Raw genomic sequence first — 26,087 nt, 5'->3', positions numbered from 1 at the left:
TGCTACCATATGAAACAAAAGAAGCTCAAGTAAGTTGACACACAAGAAAAACTTGACCATGAGCCATGTTTTAATAGAAAATAAACATACTATAGGAAAAAAGTTATTCAGCTTTCCTTTTACCCCATACATCTGAGTCAGAAACTTCTACTAGTTGGTTTCTGTTAATATTTTGAATATTTTTAATCTTAAGCTTTGCTCCAATTCCTAATTCATAAGGACCATTTTCAAAATTTATGTTATGTAACTAGCTATATGAGCATCAAGAAAAGTAAATCTCCACCAAAAAAATCAAGTAACCCAAGTAATATATGGGCAAATGAATTAAACAGATATTTCTCAAAAGAAGAAATACAAATGGCCAACAAATATATGAAAAAATGTTCAATATCATTAGCAATCAGAGAAATGCAAATCAAAACTACCCTGAGATTTCATTTCATACCAATCAGAATGGAAGTCATCAAGAATACAAATAATGATAAATGCTAGAGAGAATGTAGAGAAAAAGGAACTAATTTTTACATTGTTGGTGAGACTGTCAATTAGCATAACCACTAAGGAAATCAGTATGAAAGTTCCTTAAAAGACTAGGCATGGAACCACCATATGACCCAGCTATACACACTCCTCAGTATTTATCCTTAAGAATTACACTCATGTACATGCATACTTCTGTTTATAGCAGCACAATTCACAGCAGCCAAACTGTGGAACCAGCCTAGATGTCCATCAACTGATGAATGATAAAGAAAATGTGGTATATACACACAATGAAGTTTTACTCAGCCATAAAGAATAATGAAATTATGTCATTTGCAGAAAAATGGAGAGAACTAGAGACTATTATGCTAAGTGAAATAAGTCTAACTCATAAGGTCAAGGGTCGTAAGTCATCTCCCTTATGTGGAAGATAGAAGAAAAAAGGAAAAGAGAGGTGAAGGCAAATCTCATGAAAATCAAAGTAATATCATTAGAGGAAAGGGACCAACATGCAGGAGATGGGGAGGGAGAGGAGAAGTGTTGGGGAGATTTATTGGCCAAATTTTATTGTTATATTGTGTGCATGTACAAATATGTAACACCAAATTCCATCATTTTGTACAACTATAATGCACAAAAAAGGGAGAAAAAAAGAATAAAACAAAAAAAGTAATATATTCTTTCTCTGTTGCTCTTTTGTATTAACATTTAAAATATAAACAATGAAGACTTAAGTACATTCTCCCTTATATTAACATTATTTGGGTTCCACCCTCTTCCTTACCAGCCAATGGCTCTCTAAATAAAGATTTTGGTTATTATTGTGGCATAACCAAATGTCTAGCAATTTGATCAGCACTGGTAAGTTGTGTTTAATGTCCTAGACGAGGTTAGGAAAAAAATATTTAAGCTGCACTTTCAACATATAAGCACATATAGGTAATAAACTATTCTTTTCATTCTAATTCTTCTATGAATCACCAGCAGAAATTTTTTTCCCCATTATACCAAAACAGTTTACCCAAGTCACCATTTAAACTCAAGGTCACTAGTCATGAGACTTAAAACACAAAATAACAAATTTAAGAAAGATGAGCTTACTCAGCCATAAATAAAAATTATACTATGTCATTTGCAGGAAAATGGAAAGAACTAGAGACTATTACGCTAAATGAAATAAGATGAGCAAGCTCATTTATTTCCCTGGTACATATTTTTTATATCTGATTGTTCCTATAGCAGATAATAATCAACTAGGAAACAAAAATTTAATAGAAGACAATTCAATTGCATAATTATATTGTTATTCTACATACAGGGCATAAGTATTTTCTTTCCACATTGATGTGCTCTTTAAAATGACATTAAAAATAATTTGTGGGGGATTAATAATGACAAATGAAAAGCTGGCTTTCAAAGTTATCTTTCTCTAACTACCTTCAAAAGGACAACAATATAAAATAAGTAGAAAACACATATTCAAATAAAAAGAACTCTAAGGAGGCATTCATTCTGTTGGGAAGGTGGCAACATGAATGGCAGCCTTCTGAAAATCAACAATTTCTCCATTTGTCAAAACCAATTAAAAAAAAAAGAAAAGAAAAAAAATCACCCCAGATGAAACAGTGGGGGAGGAGCAGGACCTGCTGGGAAGAAAGTGTAACAAAATATTACATCCTCAATATTTTGATGGAAATTATAATAGTTTTTAAGAAAGACTGAACTTCACTTTATTCTGTGTACTAACTAGTTATGTTAGAATCATTTACAAACCGCCTACACCTTTCTAAATTAGAAAACAATCAACGAATTTACTAGAATAGGAATTATTTATCAGGAAAATCCTACCCCTAAAACAATATCTCTAAGGATAATGCTTCTTTGCAATCCCAGGCAATTGAAAGAAGTTGATGTCCTCCTCCTGTTCTGATTTCCAAGCCCTTTTCCTGTATTTCTTCTGAGGCTTATGCCACATTCTCCTCTCCTCACCACTTTCATCTATGACTCCTTGGTGACTCTACTCCTCACTGAAGACCTCAGCCTGTGGTTTCATTTCCCTCTCCTTCCCCATTCTGCAACTAACTGGATAATATCCAGACAAACCACTTAGTCTAAGACCCCAGCTTCTCAATTCCTTGGCCTCCAGAAAGCCTGAGTCGATTCCTCTTTCTGCTTCAGCCATATACTTCCATGGCCTTGACAAATCCAATAATGACTGTAGACTTTCTTATCACCTAGAATTGTCTACCTATGAAAATTGTTTCAAATCTCATACTTTTTACTAAAACTTTCCATCCTACCATTTCTCACTCAGTTTCTCCCACTCACCTGCCTTTCACACTCATTTCTTTGCCTTCTCTACTTTATAAATTCCTACCTTTCTTTCTTTTTCTAATCAGCATAGATTCCAAGGTGTATTACTTCACTTGCTCTCCTACTAATATTATTAACTTCTTCAGTCTACTGTCATTCTCTTGTAATCTTTATCCAAAACAAAACCTCAAACCTACATCAAAAACACAGGCAGCTTAGACGAGCTAAAGCAGAAGGAAAATGCACAACTTTGTGGACTGCACCACTGATAATTCTCCAGTTCTTAACTAGATCTTGGTCCTATCCAGCAAACCTTTCATTTGTCCATTATTTCTTTTTCTCATCCAAGAACTATTTACAATTTCCTGCTCCTTCTCTCTACTACACTTCACATAAACTCCCTCAATCATCTATACTATAATTATTCATTCACCCACATCAACAGACATACTTCACTTCCTTATTTCCTGTTAAGTGTCAAAGTGGACATCCTCCAACGCCTAGACACCAGTCCTTCTTGCCTTCAGGGGCATTCTGTTCTACCAGTTCCTCAGTTATCTTCACCCTCTGCCTTGACAGTACTCCCTTGTGACCTTTTCCCCAATAACTATACCTACATATCCTATATTTTTATGTCCTTAATAACTATCTTCAAAATAAAATAAGATTGCCTGAATTGATAATAACTGAAGCTAGGTGATAAGTACATGGGATTTTACTATACTATTGCAATTTTTATATATTTATATTTTTCATTATAAAAAGGTTTTACTTTTAGTCATCCCCTGACCCCTGGATTTTTCTCAGCTCCCAATTCCATTTTCTCATGATAAAACTTATTCATCCTAGAGTCACCACTTATAACTTCCTCCAAGAGACTTCTCTAGCCCCTTCAAATCTGAATTGGGTGACCTATGAACTTCTATTGTACCCTGTGCTTCCCAGTCAAATTTTTTTAAGAAGTAGTTTAGCCGTAGATATTTTTGTTCAAATGGAATTTTACATGGATGTGAAAAAGAGGCTCCTCTTGTTGAGCTGTTTGCATGGCTGGCATCCCTGCTCAACAGTAGCCCCCGAGCAAACCCCAGTGAATTCCTAGGGCTGTGCTGCACACAGTCTGAAGGCAGTGCTATCAAAGTGCTTAAGAACTCCATCATAATTGCCATTGGACTGTTCAATGAGGGTAGGAACTATGCCTTTTTATTCTCACCAAGGCTATCCTTATGCCTGCCACATAGAGGACACATAACAAATCTCTAGCTTCAACCACTCATTTTCTCAATGAGCTTCAGAAGCTCACATCCTAGTGCCTTTCTTGGCTATCCAAAAGCATTTCAAGCTGAAAATAAGTTCTTAACATTCTCCTCTTCCCTCACTTAGAACACAGTTGTCCACCCAGTTGTCCAAACATGGCGTTCATCACTTAGTCTGTGGGAGGCCACTCTGAATGATTTGCATTCTCCATCCCAGAATGGAGAGGCTTTGACCATCACTACATCTCGTCATGGTCCCAGAAGTTTGAGGACGCATCTTCAGATGTAGGCATGTAGTCCCATGGATTGAGCTACGCTCACCTGTTCCTTTGTGATATTACCCGTTTGTCCTGTTTGGGATTGAATGTTCCATAGAAACACTTTGTATGTCCCCTTCTTTTGCTCTGCCTTTGGGTGTGGCCTTCCTAGATGTCAGTCGACTTGCTGACAGCAGACATCACAAGCTAGACTCAACCCTCTGAAACCTGTCCCCTTGCCTCATTTGAATGGCTTCTCCTCAATAAAAGGGTTCAGCACACTCTTGCTCGCTCTCTTTCTGTGGACCCTTAAGGTCAGAGGAGCCATCACAGGACTCCAAAGAAAAAGGTATCTTTGTCTCTTGAGTGGTTATTTTGTGCAGTCCAGTTCACCTGGAGTGGCCCTGAGTGTTTTTGTCATGAGGAATGTGACATTAGTCCTTGAAATTAACCACCTTATAACAGAAGACTATAGTAAAATTTAAAAAAACAAAAATTTCCTGCTTTCTTCTTTAGCACTGCCTCTGATCTAGTTCAAGTTATGAGGCTTAGTTGTCTTTGGTTTCTGTTGGTTTTTTTTTTTTTTTCCTTAAGAAAGTAGTAGGGTTTTTATTGTCAATAAAATAGGTCATAAATGAAGACACAAATATATTAATGGTTCTTGATAATTTTAGACTCTCAAGTCTCTATGGAAATGTCAGCTCCTAATGTAGACAAAGTACTATAAAAAAATAGGAGATATTCAAGACAGTGGTCAAAACAATAACTGAACATGAATACAATAAGGCAAACAGAAAGTTACTTTCTCTATTTCCTTTTCTCAGCAAGGTATGTGTTGAATAAAGGTATAAGCCTTGTTTTTGTGGAAAATGCTTTTTTTGTATAGAAAAAATTTGTATGCTTCCACCTGCCCTACAAAACAAGGCCTGAAGAACTGGCTGCAGGATAAAGGGATACATTATGTCTACCAGGAAGCAAGGAAACTCAAGTTTCAGCTTAAAAGAGAGTCCCCTGCCAAGTCTGACTTTTAGTTATACCCAGACCTATCTGAAAAGGCAGGAGCACAGCAGAGTCAAACTCATCAGCAGGCACCTCTATACTATGATGGGCCAATGCTCATGTTGATGGTGGTAAAAGAATCAAGAAGCCTAGGTTTCAGAATCGCACAAACTTTCTTTAACTAGTAAGAAATTATTGAAGTTCTTCTCTAGTGTAAATAATATGAAAATAGGTAATGAAGTCAACCACATCACTGCTGAGATTATTTAGTCTGACTTTAAAGCAGTATAAAATGTTTTCTTCCACACAATAAGTAAGTATAAGCTTTGTACTGAAGCTTTGAGAAACCAATCATGTTTTCATCTCTAGCTAAATTTAAGATGTTTTCAATTTGGATACTTTCTGTAAAATTTGCATAGACATAGTATCTATTTCTTCAGGTTTTTATGAAAATAAAATATTCTATTTGTAAATTCTTACTCAAAAGCTTTTTACTCAAAATTTATTTAATAAATATTTCAATAAAAGATATTATCTATCCTACATCAGAGCCATGGTAAAGCAAGTAAGGTGCAAGAAACTCTATACAGTCCCTGGAATAGAAAGAGCCCTAAAAGCCAGTGGGCATGAGCACATTTCAATTACAGGTTTGAGATTATGGGTCCATGGCAGTTGCTTCTTACTTTTATCACTGGAATATCCACCTTAGGCCATTCTAAGGTTGCTGGATTTATAGCCACTCAGATAGATTGGACACAGATCAGTTTCGGAGAAGGCTTCTGGGCTCCTCTGTAGGGCTAGATGATAAAACCTCCAGGAGAGGTTTTCAAAACTTTTGAAGGGATATCAATTCAAAGAGGCTCCATCTATCTGATGGGTTTCTTTTCTTATCCCTCCTTACAGAATACACGGTGCTAGGAATTGGGCCAGGGAAGGCTGTAAAGGAACCAGAAATGAGCCAACCTCTGGGCTTTTCCTTAGGGCAAAAAAAAACAAAAGAAGGGTGATGTTTGAGATGGACTGAGCTGATAACAGGCTGCTTCTCTCCTTTTGTTTCCTTTTCACTCTGCAGCTTTAGTTTGTGGAGTGCTACTACCACTCAAAGGTACGTGGTCTCTCAGTGATAAGGCCCTTGTCGGGTGTGTAGCCAGCATCTGTCAATGTACTTGATACACAAAATGCTGAATGTTTTAATGGACTTGTCTATACTGTCAATGGCTGATAACAGGGTCATGGAAGAGGAGGATACACTGACCTCTCTATTGATAATTGAGCTCTGGAACCACTGGCTTCTAAGGAATGCTTTCCATGACCAATAGAGAAGGAATCATGAGTACAAGATTTTTGAGAACATTATCAAAGCTGAATGCTCAGCAATACACCCCAGTGGGCAGGACATCTTATCTAAAAGCCCACTAGACTCGAGAACAGGCATTTATGATTATCTTAAAGCCACCAAAAGACTGGGTTCCTTTTGCTTTTTTTCCATAGAATTCCAAGCTGAGTTCCAGCCACCACATGGTGGTGACAGACAGACTTAATAAGAAATCACTGACCAACTGCTACAAATTAGCAAACTTCTCAAGAAAAACCCATTCCAGAGGTTCTATTCTCCCACTGTGGCAAAGGACCTGTGGCCTGAACTACAGCAATAAATAAACTCAGAGGACATACGTCTCCCAAGGGGTTATGGCACAGTCCAGCCATATGGAGAGCAACAACAACAAAGGTTTCCACCACCTACCAGGGAGCACTATCCCTTACATCTGCTCTCATTTTATGATGATGATAATATTGATTGTGGTACCAGGGACTGAAATCGGGCCTCGGTATATTAAGTAAGTGCTCTACCACTGAACCACATACCCAGATCCTGGTTCCTGTTCTTGTAAGACCTTTTCTCTTCCTTTTTACTTATAAAAAAACTTGAACTGACCAAATGAATTCTTTTGTTTTTTTGGGGGGTCAAAGAAAAAAAAAACTCACACAAGGTTATTTCCCATATGGCTAATTTCCTTTAACATCCTTCAAATGGGTCATAAAACCAAATTATACAGCTTAATAAAGAAATTCTACTATAGGTTCATTTATTATATGAAACTCTCTAATGGTCTGGCTTACTACAACAATGAATACTATGGTATACCATGTATGAGAATGAGTGGACAGCATAACTTTCAGGACATCTTTTATGGCAGGGTTATTTGAACAGAATCTTAAAGAAGGGGCAAAAATTAGGCATAGCCTGGATATGGGATAAAGATATTCCAGAGAGAGAAAAGGAAAATGGGAAAATCAAAGATGGATTGACAAAACACAGAGATTCAACTCAACCCCTCGAACATTAATTATGTCCTAATAAGTAAAAATATAAATGAGATAGTCTTCAAAGTTTTAAAAGTTATCTGGCAGCCACTGTTCCTTATGCTCTAGACCTAGAGAGGAACTAGCCACCCAGGTCACTCTCAAGGACAACATAAGTGAGACAAACTCAAGATTGACTAGAGGCAGCTTTTCTTCCTGACCTTTCTGGCAGTCAAAACAAACTTTTAGGATGCCAGTATAGTCTTATAGAATGTTTATGAATATGAAAATGTTCTATGTCTATGCTATCTGATATAGAAACCACTAGCCACATGTGGCTACTGAGCATTGAAAGGTGACTACTTAATTACTTTAATTACTAATTAACTACTTTAATTAATTTAAATTTAAACAGTCAAATGTGGCTAGTGGAAACTTAACATATAGTACAGATATATATGATTCATACCTTTAGCAATGCAAAATTTCTCCTTTGTATCTTCAAAGAAAGGATAGTGAAATCACAACAAATATCCTACATAATATCTCTACAATAACCCTGACAATGAATCTCATAAAATTATAGATAAATAATAAAGTAAAACCTGTTGAAAACAACTCTATATGTAAGCAATATATATTTCTGAAATCTACCTTGATCTTGAATAAATTTAGGAACCAGCAAAATAGGTTCTACATGTTCTCAAAATAATGTTCCATAAATAATATCCATCTCAACAAGGCTTATGATAAAAACTCAAGTGATAACAATTTTGTTGACCAGAATAAAAACAAATCCTTTTGTGGAAATGAACAACTTAAGTTCCATGAAAGAGGGTACATCCTCTCTTCTACGTACTCCTTTCCACCTGAAAAATCTCACCAGAAATAAAAAAGAAAAAATGAATAATGCCATTCTCATCTGTTTCTTTTCTATCCAATGACTATAATACTGAAAACTAGAAATAAATTTATGTACAACGGAAGAAAATTGTTAATAAAAGTATAAAATATCAACTTAGTAAGCTATTAGGAAGTCATTAAAATAATTATGACCTCTACAGAAAGAGGAAAATATTTATGATGGATTAAATGATAAAAAGAATAAAAATTGTATGCAATATAATTAAAACCGTATCTATTATTATAAATATACATAGAGGTGAACAGAAAAACAGTTAATAAAATTGTTAAAAGGCTATAATTTACTATTAAAAGTACTAAAATTCAAAAGCATTTCAGAGAAGAATTATAAAAAAAAATACACCTAGAAAACCTGAAAAATCTGGGCCAACACTTTTAAAAGCATTGAGTTATAGGATTTCTTAGCATCCCTCTAACTTAATGAGAAAATGTACAGTCATCCAAATCCAGACTTTAAAGATATAACCTATGGCATAGAAAAAATTTTCATCTTCCATTAAAACAATAAAAACAAATGGGTTTGAACAAATATATAGATTTTAAAAAATGAATGGGAAAAAAGCAACATTAATTACATGAATTGGTTGAAAGATGAAAGTAAGGAATTGTGTAAAAATGTATCTTAATAGATATACATGTAAAATATTCTATTTGGGGCAAAGTTAAGAAAGAACTATATTAAAAGAATTTGTATCTTATTAAAAGAGGAACATAAAATTTAAAGGAATGTTTAAAATACCTATTATGTTGACTCGTCCTGGTGCTCGAACATAAAACTTGGGAATAGATCCAAACTTAGAGTTAAAAATCTCCTTTAGCTTCAGCAATCTGAAAACAAGAGTAAAATATTTCAAAATATCATATATCAGAAATCTGTAAGAGACTGGGGGTGTGTAGCACAGTGATAAAGCCCATACTTAGCATGAGCAAGGCCCTGGGTTCAATTTTCAGAAAATGAAAATGCCCATAAGAGGCAAACTCATCCATGCACACATCTCATGTAACTTCCACCACTAATTCTTCCAAAGGAAAAGAGAAAAAGTAAACTCTTCTGGTAACATATTACCTTAAAAACCCCAGGGCAACAGCATTGTTATTTCCTAAAGGATGCAAAGTATAGCCAAGCCCACTTAAGAAATCCAAATATAGTCACATTCCAAGGTTCTAATGGACATAAATTTGGGAGGATATACCATTCAATCCAGTACAGGAAGTCATATGAAAACTACACTGGGGGCTGAGGTTGTGGCTCAGTGGTAGAGCGCTTGCCTAGCATGTGTGAGGCACTGGGTTCGATTACCAGCACCACATTAAGTTTGGCAAATCATTTTTCCTTAGCCTCTGTTCTCAAAAATTAGAGAATTTGAACTAGATATTCCTCCTAGATCCCTTCCAGATCCAAAATTCTTATAATAGATTTAATAATCTGATACCATCAAAGCATCTCAGGTTAAGTCTGTGAATAGTTCCACGGTTTGTAGTCTGACATCATATTATACCTAAATAATAATACCAAGACAGTAAACATTATTTAAACCTACCATATTCAGGAAAGTTGAGTAATTAATTAATTGATCTTAGGGATTAATTAGTTGCAAGAAACAGAAACACACCAAAAAAAAAGTTCAGTAAATAAAGGAAATTTATTGTAATGACAGATATGCTGAATATTTTCAGAAATTATTCAACCTGGACTCCTGGAAACTGGAGAGTTACCAGAAACTGTTTATACTCATGTCTTTGGCCTTCTCTCTTCCTAACTCATTCTCTTATCACTCTAAACATTCCATCACCATTCTGCTTTTCTCAAAGCTCTGCATTTTGCCTGCCTCTGTGAGCTCCTCCACATCTTCGGTTTCCATGACACTGTGGTCTTGATACTGTAAGATTAATAGCTCCAGTGACTTATACAGTCTATCCTATACATCTCTATGTCCTTGAGCTCAAATTCCCAAAAGATATGTGTTTGGCAGAGTTTAAATGTAGCATCTCTCCTGGTCCTATCATCTATGGCTAAGGGGGTATGGAATTTGGTACAAACAAGGTTATTTGTTTGAATTGCAAATATGATTACTTTGGTCCATTTCTTCAACAGACAAGGATGACAAAAGATCTCAGCAGGAGACAATAACTAGTATCTCTAGCATTTTAAAAAGCATTTACTTGACTATCATATAGGTGTGAACAATGGTGACTGCCTAATTCTGAGTTTACCAAAAGCAATTAGAACAAGAACAAATAAAACTACACCAAAAAAAAATGCCTCCAGTATGACTAGAAGACAGAGACTGTTAAACTTTAAAAGTTATGGGCTGGAGTTGTAGCTCAGTGGTACAGCACTTGCCTAGCATGTGAGAGGCACTGGGTTCAAACCTCAGCACCACATTAAAAAATAAATAAATAAATAAAGGTATTGTGTCCATGTACAACTAAAAATATTAAAAAAAAAACTTTAAGTTATAAATAGAACAAAAAGGAAGAGGGAAAAAAATGAAGAAAGACCACAGTGTGCTACTGGAAAAAATAACTTGGATGAAAGAGAAATGAAGGGAGCCAGCAAAATGAAGATTAATATAAAACCACCACACCAAGAAGAAAAGTTCACTTATTTAAAAAAAAAAAAAATGGAAGGTATAAGGAGGAAGAGGTGAAAGTACAAAAAGCTCACAGACTGTTAAACAGGCTACAGGTAAAAATTAAAAGATAAATTAAAAACTGAAAAAGCAATTTTTTTTTAAGTTACAGTGCAGGCATATACAAGGATACAACTAAATCACTTTTTTAAAAGTTATAAAAAGACTATGGTCTGTGCAGTCAGGCAGAACTGGGCTTAAATATCTTCACTATCATAATGAAATTCATTAACCTCCCTCACCTTTATGTGACAAAGATATGCACCCCATGAAGTTGATTAAATAAAGTAACATAGGATCAGTGTTTAGCCCAGCATTAGCATGAAATACATATTTAATAAATGGTAATTATTATTCCTGATTCCTAGGTTCAGTTTCATTTCTATTCTGCAACATATAAATAATCCACTAGAAGAAATGAAAAATGATAGATAATTGTTTAGCTTATGTCAGAACAGTAAGTACTATTAGGGCATTCAGTAATTTTGATGATGCTGTTGATAAACTTTGGTGATCTCTACTCACTTTCTTCCATATTATAGAAGATGAGACACCTCAGGTTGTCCATCCAGATTCTATATAGAATGATTTTAAATGCTAGTGTTTTTCAACAGAAAACAGGAAGATGAAGAAGGAGGACAAGGAGAAATGGATAGTTAAACAAGAAAAGAGTCCCCTATTTTTTAAGGGCACTAAAAAAAAGATATAAGTACAAAAGTAACCAGTAGAACAAAATCAAAAGTTTTCTTAAATACCAAATAAATTTCAAAAATAAAGGAGCACAGTAAAATCTAATAGAAAACATGACACAGAAAACATATCATAACACATAATTATCAAATAATATGACAGAATTGAAATCAAACATATCACCATAGTTCTAACTATAACTATAGTTATTTCACAATAGTTCTCTGTTACAAGATGGTTAACTTCAAGGACTGGGTGAAGTTACATCAACATATGTGACTAGGCCTAATATATTTCTTTAAAAAAATATATTTGCAATTTGGATCCTAAAACAAAACTGAACTATGTGCTGTATACAAGAGACACAACTAATATCTAATAATTTAGATATTTAAACTTAAAATGATTCAAAAAGGCTAAATATCAAGGAATAAGTAGAAGTATTCCAGGAAAACAGAAACAATAAGAAAACAGTGGGAGTTTTTTTGGTCCTGACATCAGATATTGAAGAATTTAAACCAAATACCATTAAATGTGCATAAAAGGATCCTTCTTAATGCTGAGAGTCACAACTCAAAATAAAGGTATGAGCATTAAGGAATGCCCCCAATTCAAACAGTAATAATAATTTTTATAAGGCAAAAAGTATACTACAGGCAATGTAAGAAAATATGAACAGAAATACATCAACAATAAGACACAAAAAAAATTGAAGAGAAAAATGCAACAAAATTAATAAAGCACATTTTATGGATGTATATACCATATATAAACATTACACCACGATAATTTGTGTAGGACAGCACAAATATTGATCATATATTAGACCACAATAAAATGTTACTGAATTCCATAAGGTGAAAATACTATAAACAACACTGAACTCAATGCAACAAAACTTGAAATTTTAACTGAGAATAAGTCACAAAAAGGTTCTCCTAGTGCAATGGCTTATGCCTGTAACCCCAGCTAAAAAACAGTAAAAATGATATTGTAAGGATTCAATGATATTACAAAGATTTGAACCAAATGGATAATTTCTAAGAAGGGAAGTAGGAACTGGCAGAACAGGGTAGAAATCAGAAGCAATAACAAAGAAAGGAACTGTGGGATTCTTCAGGCTTTACTGAATATATTTTTTGGCTTTTATTTTTTTTAGATATACATAATAGTAGAATGTATTTTGACATATTATACATACATGGAGTATAACTTATGCTAATTGGGATCCCATTCTTGGGATTGCACATCATGTGGAGTTTCAGTGGTTGTATATTCATATTGAATATACTTCTAAATACTCCAAATCTTTCATATTAAGAGTGTGTTTAGGATTACCCAGTTGAGTTGGCAGAACATGAGACTTTTATAAGGTAGTCATATGGCATCACATACAGCAGCACTATTCATAGGAGCCAAAAGATAGAAGCAACCAAAACATCTGTCAACTGATAAATGGATAAACAAAATGCAGTATATCCATACAATAGAATATTATTTGACCATAAAAAGGAATGACATAATGACACATTTTACAAAATGGATGAAACTTTAATACATGCTATATTTTTTTAAAAGCCAATCCAAAGAACTCAAACATGATTATGACTTGCATTTATTTGAAAGCCCAGAATAACCAAACCTATAGAGACAGAAAATACATTAATAGTTGCTTAGGGTTAGTGGGGCAGTGGGAGGTGAGGGAATGGGAAGTCTGGGATGATACCAAATGGGATATTGGGTTCTTTTTCAGTCAAGAAGTTTTCTAAATTTGATTGTGGTAATGATTGCACAATTCTGAAAATACTAAAAACCACTTAATTGTAATCTTTAAATGAGTGAATTATATGGTATGTGAAAAATTAACAAAGCTATTACAAAAATAATAATCCAACAACTTAAAACTTAATCACAAAGAAAAGGAAAAGAGGCGATATTACTGCTAAGAATGCAAAGAAAGCTAAAACAGTAGAATTTGGTGTCTTACAGTAAAGGGGAGATGCATAGATGGGATGTAAAAATAAAATATTAGAGCTTCTATTTGTAAATTATTTTTATTAAGAAGAATAAAAAAGAAATTATTTTATAATGTGGTTATATTTGTATAATGTGGTTCATTAATGCCTTTACTCAGAGTATCTTGTGTCCTATGAAGTTGATGAGGTATCTTGAGGAAAGAGAAGGAATTCCACTAGGAGACAGGCTCCCACTGGGGCCCTCAGTGAATTGTAACATGTGACTGGTTAGTTAGATTTATACATCACACTCAAGAGTTAACAAAACATATGCTTCCTAAAGTGAATATGTGGCTTCAAAAGATTCCTAAGAATAAAATATTGCTTGAAGTTGATCATCAACACAGTGCACACACAACTCAAAAACAATAGCAGAACTTCTCTTGACTACTTTTATGATCTCCTCTGTGGCTAGCAAGGAAAAATAAATATTAACATTAAATACATTTTACATGAATAAATACTATCAAAACAAGGAAGAACACTAAGGAAATTTGGTAAACAATTCTTCATTTTTAGTGCATGTAGCTGTATTTGTTACCTTCTTGCCACTGCAGGGCCAACTATAGAAATTGATTTTTATGATCAAAATCATATAAAATGGAAACATTTGAAATACATAATGGATATATTTTATGTAATAAAAAGATTAAGCTACAAGGGCCTGGATTTATTTTCATGTAACAAATTCCTCCTTACTCTTAGGTGAAGCATGCCTTTAACAATGTGTTCTAATTCAATCATATATACCAGGGCAACATTAAAACACTCAAAATTGAAGACATTCAGAGGTACTCCAAAACTATGCTGGTCTTTATGATTAAAAATTATGTTTCTTTCTGGTAATTGAAGACACACTGCTGGCTTAAGCATGAAAGAACATCTTTTTTAGGGCAACTTGTGTAATTTGTCAGCCCCAATACAAAATGAAAATATCATCAACTGACCCATAATAGTAATAAATAAGGAAATAGAAGGAGCTTAAAGACTTGATGTTAGAGAAAACAAAATAGTTAATAACAGCAAAGTGTGAAAGAAGTCAACCCCAGAAAAGCTCTTAGGCTAATGCAGCACAGCAAGTAAAAGACATCATTCAATGAGATTTTATCACTATAAACCAGAACAAAGTGTTTCTACAAAGTATCTGTAATTTAAAATATCCTCCACTAGCCATCACCAAATTACCAGTTATTCTGTAGCTGGGGATTGGCAACAAATTCCCTAAATGACAATTCAGATTCCAGGGTTTCCTTTTAAGATGCAAAGACCAAGGAGGCTTCTGTGTTTGCTTTCAATGAATATTTAGAAAGACGACTTCTAAAAGCAATTATCAATGGACAGGCAAAGCAAATGGAGGAGTTCGAATGTATTCGGACATTTTTCTGAAGCTGGGTAGAAAGACTGTAACACCTTCAGCAAGAAACGGAAAAGAAGAATCTGCAGAAATGAAGCAATACACAACAATCCTTGGTAGCAGCCAAGGTGTAGTAACGTATTTGACGCATGTTTTTTCTTGCAAGCCCTGTCTTAGAGAATTACAAGAGTTCTGTCTGCTCCCCAGTAACAAAAGCAGCCAAAAGCCATGAACCTTATCTGCAACCAGCTAACCTAGGAGATCCCAAAAAAGGTGGCTTTGCCTCTCCCCCACCTGGGATGTTCTGCCACCTGGATTCGACGCCTGGCAGGGCCCTCCGTAGCCATATTTCGCTAGATCCTGTTTTCTTCTGCAGTTTGGAGTTTAGAAGCAAATCTCCTAAGGCAATCACGAGATAACCGGCTGTTACAGATGCTCCTTTCTTCCGGACAGCACTGGCTCTCACCCTGCGGAAATCCTGCAGCTGCGCTGAGGTGGCTGCTTCCAGGCACCGCCTCCAGCTCCTCCTTCTGGGCTCTGGGCCAAAGTTCCCTTCCGGTCACTGACAAGTGCAACCACAGTCCTACACTAAGTTTACAGGAACTGGGACTCTTGGAGGCCCTGCGCAAGCACATGCCAAGCTGAAAGAGGTTTTCTTTCTGCAAACTGTGAATAAGTCTGATTGCAGAGTGATAACCTGGAGACCCGCACACACCTTAGTCATCTGATCTATCTGAGGCTACAATTTTTAAGTTAGGAGTTTTGTTTTTGTTTGTTTTTTAACGTCCACCAGCTACTTCCAAAACGACACTGAAATGTTTAGCAATTTCTTCTATGTGGATTATTTCCAAATCAAGCGGCATAAAATTGATGCAGCACTAATGCAAACGTACTTGCATTTATTTTCAGGATAAGCCTTTCAGAAACATAATAGGAAAAGAAGGAAACTTTTTTTCTGCATCCACCCTTAGCAACCCCTTAGATTTCCTACTGTAATGCCAGATTCGTGGGACCCCAATAGACCTCCAGAAGCCCAATCTGATGCAATCACACAAGAGTCTTTATTGTAAACTCGAGCCTGGACTCACAACGGTTCCTACTCAGCGGTCCCAGGGAGTGAGTCCTGGTCCTTTGTCCAGTGAGATTTTATAGGTTTTGCGTCACAACATCACACAGCAAATCATTCCATATCACGGGAAAATCAAACAACAACTCTTAACATTGATTAGCACATTCACTGGCGGGAACCAGTTGGGTAGGGGTGATTGGTTAGTACAAGAGGGGGATTCCTTTGAACTGATTGGTTTAGGCCACAAGGGTGTACTAAACTATCTGGTTTCCCAACATGTTATCAACCACCATAAACTACTGGGGGGTCATCCCCAGTATTTTCCCTGTCTCATGCTGATTGGTGGTTGCTAGAGAGTTGCTATGGGTCTTCACCTAGCCTAACTGAGTCAAGGACACCCTATGCCACAGATCTCTCCTGTTATTTGCAGACAAACAACTCAGCAGGGTGGGTAGGTTTTTCCCAGGACAAGGGTCACGCCCCCTTCCTTAGGACAGGCCTTGAGGTAGAAGCTGATTTCTCAAAAATGGAGTCACATCAGTTTCTCACTACTACCTAGAGAAAACCAGATGCCCTATCTAAAGTAGCACAACATCCCCACCACATCACTCTAACATATTAATGTTCTTAGATCTCAAAATTATCAAAAAATTACCCTGCATATTTATTATGTGTTTATTGTCTGTCTCACCACCTCCACCATCACTACCACTAGATTTACCAACCTGAGGGAAAAGGCATCTTGAATAGTGCCTAGTAGGTTGGTTTTTAATAACTAGATAAGATAAACTGATGACTGAAATGTAAAATGATATGCTTAAGATCACACTGCTCATCAGCAGCAAAACTCAAATTAAAATTTAGCTCTATTAATTCTTAATCTAGCACATTTTGTACCTCAGAACACAAAGATTAAACCCAGCTAGTAATACATCTATTCCAAGATACTCCAGTTGATGAAGTTTGAGCCAACATGATTGTATTATACAATTTTCTTTTCCTATAACATGATACCTAAGGATGGATATTTTATAAAGGTTTATTTCAGTTTTTGTCTTATTTTTGTCGTGCTGGGGATAGAAGCAGGGAGTGTGTGTGCTAGGCAAGAACTCTGCCACTGAGCTACACCCCCAGCCCTGAAATGAGGTTTATTTAGCTTAAAATTTTGGAGGCTCATGGCAGATATCATCACAATGGTGGAAGTATGTGTACAAAAAAAAAAAAATCACATGGTAAGACAAAAAGCCAAGAATATTCTGGCTCAGGATCTCTCTTTTCTAACAACCAGTTCTCTCAACAACTCACTCACTCTAAGAGACCAGTGTTAATCCCTTCCCAGGGCAATCCCCCTAATGACCTCCCACCAGATCCACCTCTTGAAGGTTCCAACACCTGAGCCTTTTGGAGAACACACTCAAACCTGAAATACTAGTGTTGGTAGCATAATTTGGAGAATAAATGCCTGTCACAGTAGGGGTAGTAACATAACTTAAGATAAATCCAATATGTTGCTATTCCAGAATTCTATCATTATATATGTGTATGTAAGAAGCGGGAAAGGAAATAGAAGCTAACATATAGATGCATAGTATCAGTTTAGCCCAAGGGTGGAAGACCCTGGACATCCCCTTGAGCTATTACTGTAAATGGTACATCATGAAAAGTAACTCTGTTTTCTGAGCTTCTTTTTTATTGTTATGGTTTTGATCTCAAATGTTCCCCAAAGATCATGTCTTAAAGGCATTGTTACCAGTATGTAGCACTATTAGAACATGGGGCCTAGTGGAAGGAAGTTGGGTCATTGGAGGCATGCCCTTGAAGGGTGTGTCAGTCAAGTTTTCATTATTATGGTCAAAGTACCTGACAAGAATAACTCAAAGGGGCTGTGGTTGTAGCTCAGTGGTAGAGCACTTCCTCAAAAGTGTGAGGCACTGAGTTTGATCCTCAGCACCATATAAAAATAAAATAAATAAAGGTATTGTGATCACCTACAACTAAAAATAATTTTAAAAAATAAAAGAAGAAATCAGAAGAAAAAGGTTTATATTTTTTTACAGTTTAAGAGGTGCAGTCCACAATCAGCGGACACCACTGCTCTGGGCCTGAAGGGAGGTGGAACATCATAAGCACTACTTACCTGGTGGCAGCCAGGAAGCAGAGAGAAAAAGGGAAGAGGCTGCAGGCAAGATGAATCTTTTTAAGGCATGCCCCCATTGACCCACTTCCTGCAGCCTCACACTAACTCCCTACAGCTAACACCCATTTAGTCCATTCAAACAAAGATGTCCTGACTAGATACAACTCTCATAATCCAATCGTTTCACATCTAATCATTCCTGCATTCACACAGGTATTTTGGGGGAATGCCTCATATCCTAACCGTAACAAAGGGGATATTGGGACCCCAGCTTCTTTCCCTATCTCTCTTTGCTTCCTGGCTGCCATAAATGAGCAGCTTTGCTCCAACAGGTGCTCCCCACCACCATGTTCTGTCTTACCACAGGGCCCAAAACAACATAGTCAACCAATCATGAACTGAAAACTGAATCAACATAAATCTTTCCTACTTGTAAGTTGATTACCTTGGTATTTTGTCACATAATAGAAAGCTAACATACAATCATACAGCCTTTCTAATCATTTATAATAAATCAATCATAACTTATTTTTGAACCACAGTAAAAATAATATTGTGGCTTATTCTTGAGTAATGGACAGTATTATTGTCACTTCTTGTAAATAAATTTAGATAAGGAGAGAATCTAAGTAAAAAAAATATAAACTTTTTAGGAACGTCAGTGAATATGGAAATGGACAGACTAGTTTTTTAATATTTATTTTTTAGTTGTTGTTGGACACAATACATTTATTTTATTTATTTATTTCTATGTGGTGCTGAGGATTGAACCCAGGGCCTCATACACAGCAGATGAATGCTCTAATCCTGAGCCACAACCTCAGCCCAGACCAGTTTTTTTATTCAGATATGTTTCTAATATATCTTCCTAGATCAATTGAAAAATAATCTAATTTTAAAACTTGAAAACAATGTTTCTTAAAACACAAAATAAACTCATTTTATACTGGGTAAAAAAATGAACACAGTGACAATGGAAACTGTTTCATAAAAGAATACTTCCTATTGAATGTATATTTGTGGACCAAACTTTGCTAATTAAAATCCAATGTTAAATGATTAGTTTGGATCTTGGATGCATTCCTATTATAGTCTCATCAAAATTGATACGGATTAGAAATATCTTCTGAAGCAATTATTTAAAAATCCTTTTTTTAAATAACTGGCCCAAACTAAAAGAGTGTAGTGGAACTAGAATTAAAACTACAGTGTTGCACTTGTAGTCCAGAAACCATACTACTTCTGAATATGTGACCATTCATGAGATCTCAACAAAGTATGCTTTAAAACAAATTAACAAAGCTATTAGAATTCTTGTCTCAAAGTTGAAATACGCACATAATAATTTTCATGAAGTATTGCTCTTAAACTTTTCTCAAACTTCTAGAGAACCCTACCAGACACAGAGATAGACACACACAGACACAATTACATAACTTTCTATGCCAAGCATCTTGCTAAGGAAGCACTTGAGTGTGTGTGTGTGTGTGTGTGTGTGTGTGTGTGCTGGGGACTGAACCCAGGGCATTCTGCATATGAGACAAGCACTCTACCAAGTGAGCTATATCCCCATCCCCATGAAAACTTTGTGTATTGTATTATCTCTTTTTTTTTAATAATTCTTAAGGGATTAAAAAATATTATTCCTTTGTCAATTTTAAGAAGGTATTCCTTTGGTTTTTATTAGAAAACCATATCTGGCAGTGAAAATATTCAAACACTTAAATTTTATCATATTTTTATATCTACAAATCTCAAACCTCTCATCTTTATTTTTTGGCAGATGGGCACACTTACACTAAGGCTTAAAGTCTAAATTATAAACTAATAGATGGTATATCATGATATGTTCTTAAACAGAGACCTAATTGATAAGTTTAAATCATTTTTCTTTCAATTATATTAGCCCTTGCTCAGATAAAATATAATAGCAAACTAAATACAAATAAACACCAAAAGGAGTAATTAAAAAAAAACTTGAACCAAAATAAGACATTAAAACAGGGATGCTAGAGTCACATAGATCTGGCTATCTAGCTGACATCTACAGATGTTTAGAACTTCCTGTGGGAAGTTCTACTGTTCCTAATGCCTACCTCTGCCTTCAAAAATGAAGAATCTAAGGCCACAGAGAGACCATCATTTGCCTGATATGTTACTTCTGTAGTCTAATTATACAACTTCTGGAAAGTATTTCCTGTTTTGATTTATAATTTTAACAAAGTGTTATTTACAATAGGAAGAATTAACTTTGGTGAATTATTCTGGTGATTTTCCCATTATGGTAATTAACAAACTTCTTTAATATCTTCTTTACAATGATTATTCTTCTGAATATATCTCTAGCACGTAATTATTTAAGCCAAAAAGTAAAAGATAAACTCATGAATCAAAAAATTCATGTTTAGGGGGGAGGGTGGATGATGGGAAAGGCAGCGGAGCACAACAGACACTAGTATGGCAATTTGTAAATCAATGGATGTGTAACTGATGTGAATCTGCAATCTGTGTATGGGGTGAAGGTGGGAGTTCATAACCCACTAGAATCAAAGTGTGGAATATGATATGTCAAGAAATTTGTAATGTTTTGAACAACCCACAATAAAAAATTAAAAAAAAAAAAAAAAAAAAAAAAAAAAAAAAAATTCATGTTTATATAGTTAAATATAGTATTATAATCTTTTAAAAATCAATATGAAAGGAAAAGAAAATGTGCAACAAGGCATCAATAAAAAATAGATTGCTTTTTAGAATGAAAAATAAAACAAAAAAATCTCTAAGCATCCTCTGATTGCCCACTCATAGTAATTATCACACCAGTACTGGAATTACTTTTGTGTTGTCTTGACTAACAAGTCTAAAACCTTACTACTCAAAATGTGCTCCTCAAACCAGCAGCATCCACATCACCCAGAAGATTTTTATAAGTAGAGAATCTTGGACCCATATCTACTGAATCCTAACCTATAATGCAAACCAAATATATAATTTAAAAATTTTTAGAAGCCATTTTAAAAAGATTAATTTTACTAATAAATTTTACCTAGTAATCCAAATTATCATTTCAAATATTAAAAAATGTAAAATAATTCAACTATTTTACTTTTTCATAGTAAATTTCTGAAATCCAGTGTATATTTTACAGTTAATCGAATGTTAATTCCAACTAGAAAAACTTGGTTGCTATGTTGGACAGCATGGATCTAAATTGTAAGTTTCCGGAAGGCAACGACAATTTCACTATGGTTTTAAAGACTCTGGCTCAGTGTCTAGCAGGCACTCAGGGAATGTTTAATGAAGAAATTAATGAATGAACCCGGATTAGAATGGCCTGACCACTTACTAACTTTGTAACTGGAGGCAAGTCTGAAATCTCTCCTCCATAAAAACCATCCCAATCTTCTATCTGGTCCTTCTCTTTCCCCTAAATAAGATTTATTGTCTTTGTGGCTATTCGAAATTACATTAATTATTCATTGATATTTTGTGTTTATTATCTGTTTCCTCCGTTAGAATTAGCATTCCAGGTTTCATTTATTGTTCTATAATCATTCATTCATTTAACAAATTCCTATTGTAAATAACAATAAATGTGATGATCATTATTATCCAAAGTACATGTATGAAGACATGAAGTGGTGTGAATATACTACGTATACAACCAGAGATATGAAAAATTGTGTTCTATATATGTAATAAGAATTATGATGCATTCTGCTGTTATATAAATTAAAAAATAAGTGAGAGAACATGCAAAAAGAGAAATATTAAGATGGAAAAAAAGAATATTACTAAAGTTGGGTAATTGCAATTTCAAAAAAAAGACACGCTTACAATATCAAAGTCAAAGTAAGGAATGAAACTTGGAGCATTCTATAGGGGAGAAAAAAAACTTTTCCTCTATTCTCTTAGATTTAGTAGCTGGGGTCTTACATTAGTCAGCTTTCTGGTAGTGTGATAAATAACCATAAATAATATAATAACCAAATAATAAAACTAATAAAGAGAAAAAGGTTATTTTGCCTCACTGTTCCGAGGTTTTAGTCCAAGACAGATTGGTTCTATTGCTTTAGGCCTGGGAAAGGCCACAGATCATAGATAATACACACAGTGGGGCAAAACTGCTCATATCGTGGCCAGGAAACAAAAGAGAGTTAGAGGATGGATTTGGGGCCCATTATTCTCTTCATGTGAATGGGGACTTCATAAAAATACATGAAGAACCCAAAGAAGCAGCTGCACTCAGGAGTATAACAAACAAAGGGCAGTACATTGTGGAGAGGTAACTAAGAATATATGGAAGAACTAATGAAATATAAGGGTTTAGAATAGTTTGTTTATGCAGACTCAGTGCTAGCTTTCCTCTTCCTGGCATAGAGGGGAATATTTATACCATCTTCATAACAGGAAATTTATAACCTATTTTCAGGCATGTAAGGAATCTTTGCCCTTGACTGTAGGCAAAACTCTTACAATTCAATAGTAATAAGATAAACAACCCAGTTAAAAAAATAGGCAAAATAATTAAAGAGATATTTAACCAAAGAAATACATGGAATCCAAGTAAGCACAAAAATATGTTCAAAATTAATCATTAAGGAAATGCATATCAAAACTACAATCAGATATGAAGATATTCCTGCTAGAGTGGCTAAAATTAAAAAGACTGACCACACTAAGTGTTGACAGGTATGTGGAACAACTAATACTATTATACACTACTAGTAGATGTACAAAATGGTAAAACCATTTAGGAAATCAAATTAACAGTTTCTTAAAAAGTTAAACACACATATACTATATGATGTACCCATCAATACTAGGCATTTATTTTTATTTGTACCCATGGCTGCATAACAATATTATCACCAACTTATTGGTATAATACAATACATATTTATTATCCCACAATTTCTATGAATAGGAAGTCAAGGCACAACTTAATGGGTCCTCTACTTTAGAGACTCACAAGGTCTTATTTGATGTTCAAATAGAGAAGGATTCAGATTCAAGTAGCTTTAAGCACCAGTCAGCTCCTTGTGGGTTATCAGAGTAAAGGCCACAATTACTTGCTGGCTGTTGGTCAGATGCTACCCTCAGTTACCTGCCACATAGTCCTTCACAACATGGGTAACTAACTGCCTTCCTCTAAGTCATTAAAAGAGATAATTATTCCTAGCCAGATGAACTTAACAATCCTGTCTAATGTAATAATGTACACATATCTTGTACATCGATTTTTCTATCAACTATTCTTGATTACTAGTTATAATCAAGTTACAGACTCCACCCAAACTCAAAGGATAAAGAGTTATCCAAGAGCATGAATAACAGGGGAGACACTTTAAAGGATAAATAAAACAGGACACCCAAGATAAATAAAACATATCCACATAAAAACTCCTACACAAATGTTTTTAGAAGCTTTATTTATATTAGCCACAAACCCAAAAACAAAAAACTCAAATATCCATCAACAGGCACATGGATAGAAAAACTGTGGTATATACATATAATAGTACACTCATCAGTTAAAAAAAAAAAAGCTACAACAATGCATGCAACAACATGAATGAATGCCAAAATAATCATACTGAGTTAAGCCAGGCAAATGAGAGTACAGTGTATTCCACTTATATAAAACTACTGAAAATGTAAACTAATCTACAGTGACAAAAAGCAGATCAGAGGTAGCCCAGGAAAAGTGAAAGAGGGAGAAGACAGATTACCAAGAATCTGCAAGGAACCTACAAAGAAACTTCCGAAGTGATAAATATGCTCATTATCTTGGTATGGTGCTGGTTCACAGGGGTACACATATGACAAAATTCATCAAATTGTATACTTTAAGTATGTGCTGCTTAATGTACCTCAATAAGTCTGCTAAATTGTACTTCAATAATCCTAGTTTTTAAAAGTATTTTTTAAAAATAAGATTTACTTTCAACAAGGATACCATGTCACACCAATACATCCTGTTAAATCACATTTTTTTCAGCTATTTACCACTAAATAAAATCGATGTCAATAAAAATGAAAGAATATCTTAGCTGTACAAAGTATTCAGAATAGGATATGTAAATAAGGTAACAAAAAAGAACTTTTATGGACAGAAACTTTTTTGATGTTTAGAGGTGCATACAAGCACATTTTCTAAACAGAAAGGTTTGATAACATATTTATTTATTTACTCAACAAGTATTCATTTTTGAGTAATTCTTTTCCAATAAAGAATAAGGTATTTCATTGAAATGCAACAAAATATGTAAGTAAATTCAGTGTAAATCAACATGTAATTTTACAAATGTGATCAGCATGCACAAGGTTAAAAATCACTTTCAGAATTGGTATCTTGAGTAAGAATCAAAACTATGTGCAAATGAACCTCTTAACTACCTTGAGGTTCTATATGTTATTTTGAAGAACTATGAATTACAGGTAGAATCACCATGTGATTTATTGTTCTAAATTATGAGTGTTCTTAATTACAATGCTGGATCGCTGTACTAAACCATCTCTGTCCCAGGAAAACTAGGATTTACAGTTATTCACCCTAGTTATAGGAAGGTTTTGTTTTGTTTTAAAGTTACAAACTTTAAACTTTGAACTCAACGGCAGAACTACTGAATCAGAATCTTTAGTGTGAGAGTTAGGAAGCTTTGGATTCTAAATGATATCATTAAAGGCTCTTCCAATTCTAAAATTTTATGTTTCAGAGAGTAATTTTGAACGTTCACTTGATATTAAAGGATATCAGGAAAATGTTAATCTAATATGTAATAATAATGTTGTGATTGCATAGAATTCCTTAATTTTAGGAAATAAATATAACTGCATTTAGGGGTGATGTGTCATATCTGCCACTTCCTTTCACTTCATTCAGGGAATACACAGACACACACACACACACACACACACACACACACACAGGCAAGTAGAGCTCATAGTGTATATACATGTGTCCACTATACTATTATTTCAATTTTATGTATGTTTGAAATTTCTCATAATAAAGTGGTAAGAGGAAAAGGCTATTAAGGAAAATATCTGTGTTAGATTCTGTGACAGAATGGATGAGGCAGGATTATTGTTACAAACACGGACTTATAAGGGCTGTGCCTTAACCGATTGACGCATACCTAATTTGGGATGTCCAGGGAACTGTTTTGCCAACTACAAATATAACAAACATTACTTGTAAATCGTGCTGCTGAAAAGGATCTTCAAACATCAACGTGTGGCCTAAGTACACACAAATAACAGTGGCAGAAATAATACTACCTGTCGCAAAGGACTGGCATGTCAGCCTTTTCTCCAAGAAAGGCTTCTGGTCCTAGGCTGACCTTACTTTCACCAGAATGAGGTAGTTCCAGAGTCCCAAGCAAGGGAGGAGACTGTTCCCCCACCTAGGAGCCTAGAAACTGTTCCATGTGAGCGAAGAGTTCCCGAGACCATTCCACAGACATCAGCAGCACCAGATTCGCCAGTTGCTATGTTTAGTTGCTAAGGCACTAACCGTCTCGCAGGAAGAGTGGGGCAGTGCACCCTCTTTTACCGTCGTAGCAAATCCTCTAGATGCTGAGAGCATTAGTTCCGGGAAGAAACTCAGCTCCCCTACGAGCGACGGGAAGACGAGGAGACGCTGGGAGTGACGCC

The 26,087-nt window shown here is 35.0% G+C and overlaps 1 protein-coding gene and 1 pseudogene across 3 annotated transcripts in view; both read right to left on the bottom strand.

The window, feature by feature from the left end:
- Window positions 1–25,912, bottom strand: part of Galk2 (galactokinase 2) — a 147,713-nt gene extending 121,801 nt beyond the window's left edge. The window contains exons 1-2 of one of the 3 annotated variants that reach the window (XM_046461197.1): window positions 25,713–25,912; window positions 9,273–9,361 (exon numbers count right to left, since the gene is read on the bottom strand). In XM_046461197.1, coding sequence (XP_046317153.1) covers window positions 9,273–9,361; window positions 25,713–25,732 — 109 coding nt within the window. In that variant the 5' untranslated portion in view covers window positions 25,733–25,912. Of the gene's footprint in view, window positions 1–9,272; window positions 9,362–15,519; window positions 15,726–25,712 lie in introns of those variants that run through there. The other 2 variants (XM_046461198.2, XM_046461196.1) reach the window with 2 other exon arrangements.
- Window positions 2–7,081, bottom strand: LOC124104431 (putative monooxygenase p33MONOX; annotated as a pseudogene).
- Window positions 25,913–26,087: the final 175 nt, after the last annotated feature.

The sequence above is a fragment of the Marmota monax genome, unplaced genomic scaffold (assembly GCF_021218885.2).
Source record: "Marmota monax isolate L192 unplaced genomic scaffold, Marmota_monax_Labrador192_F-V1.1 WCK01_AAM20220418_F8-fsc00001, whole genome shotgun sequence".
In the NCBI taxonomy this organism is placed as follows: Eukaryota; Metazoa; Chordata; class Mammalia; order Rodentia; family Sciuridae; genus Marmota; species Marmota monax.
This window is presented reverse-complemented; position numbering and strand designations above follow the sequence as displayed.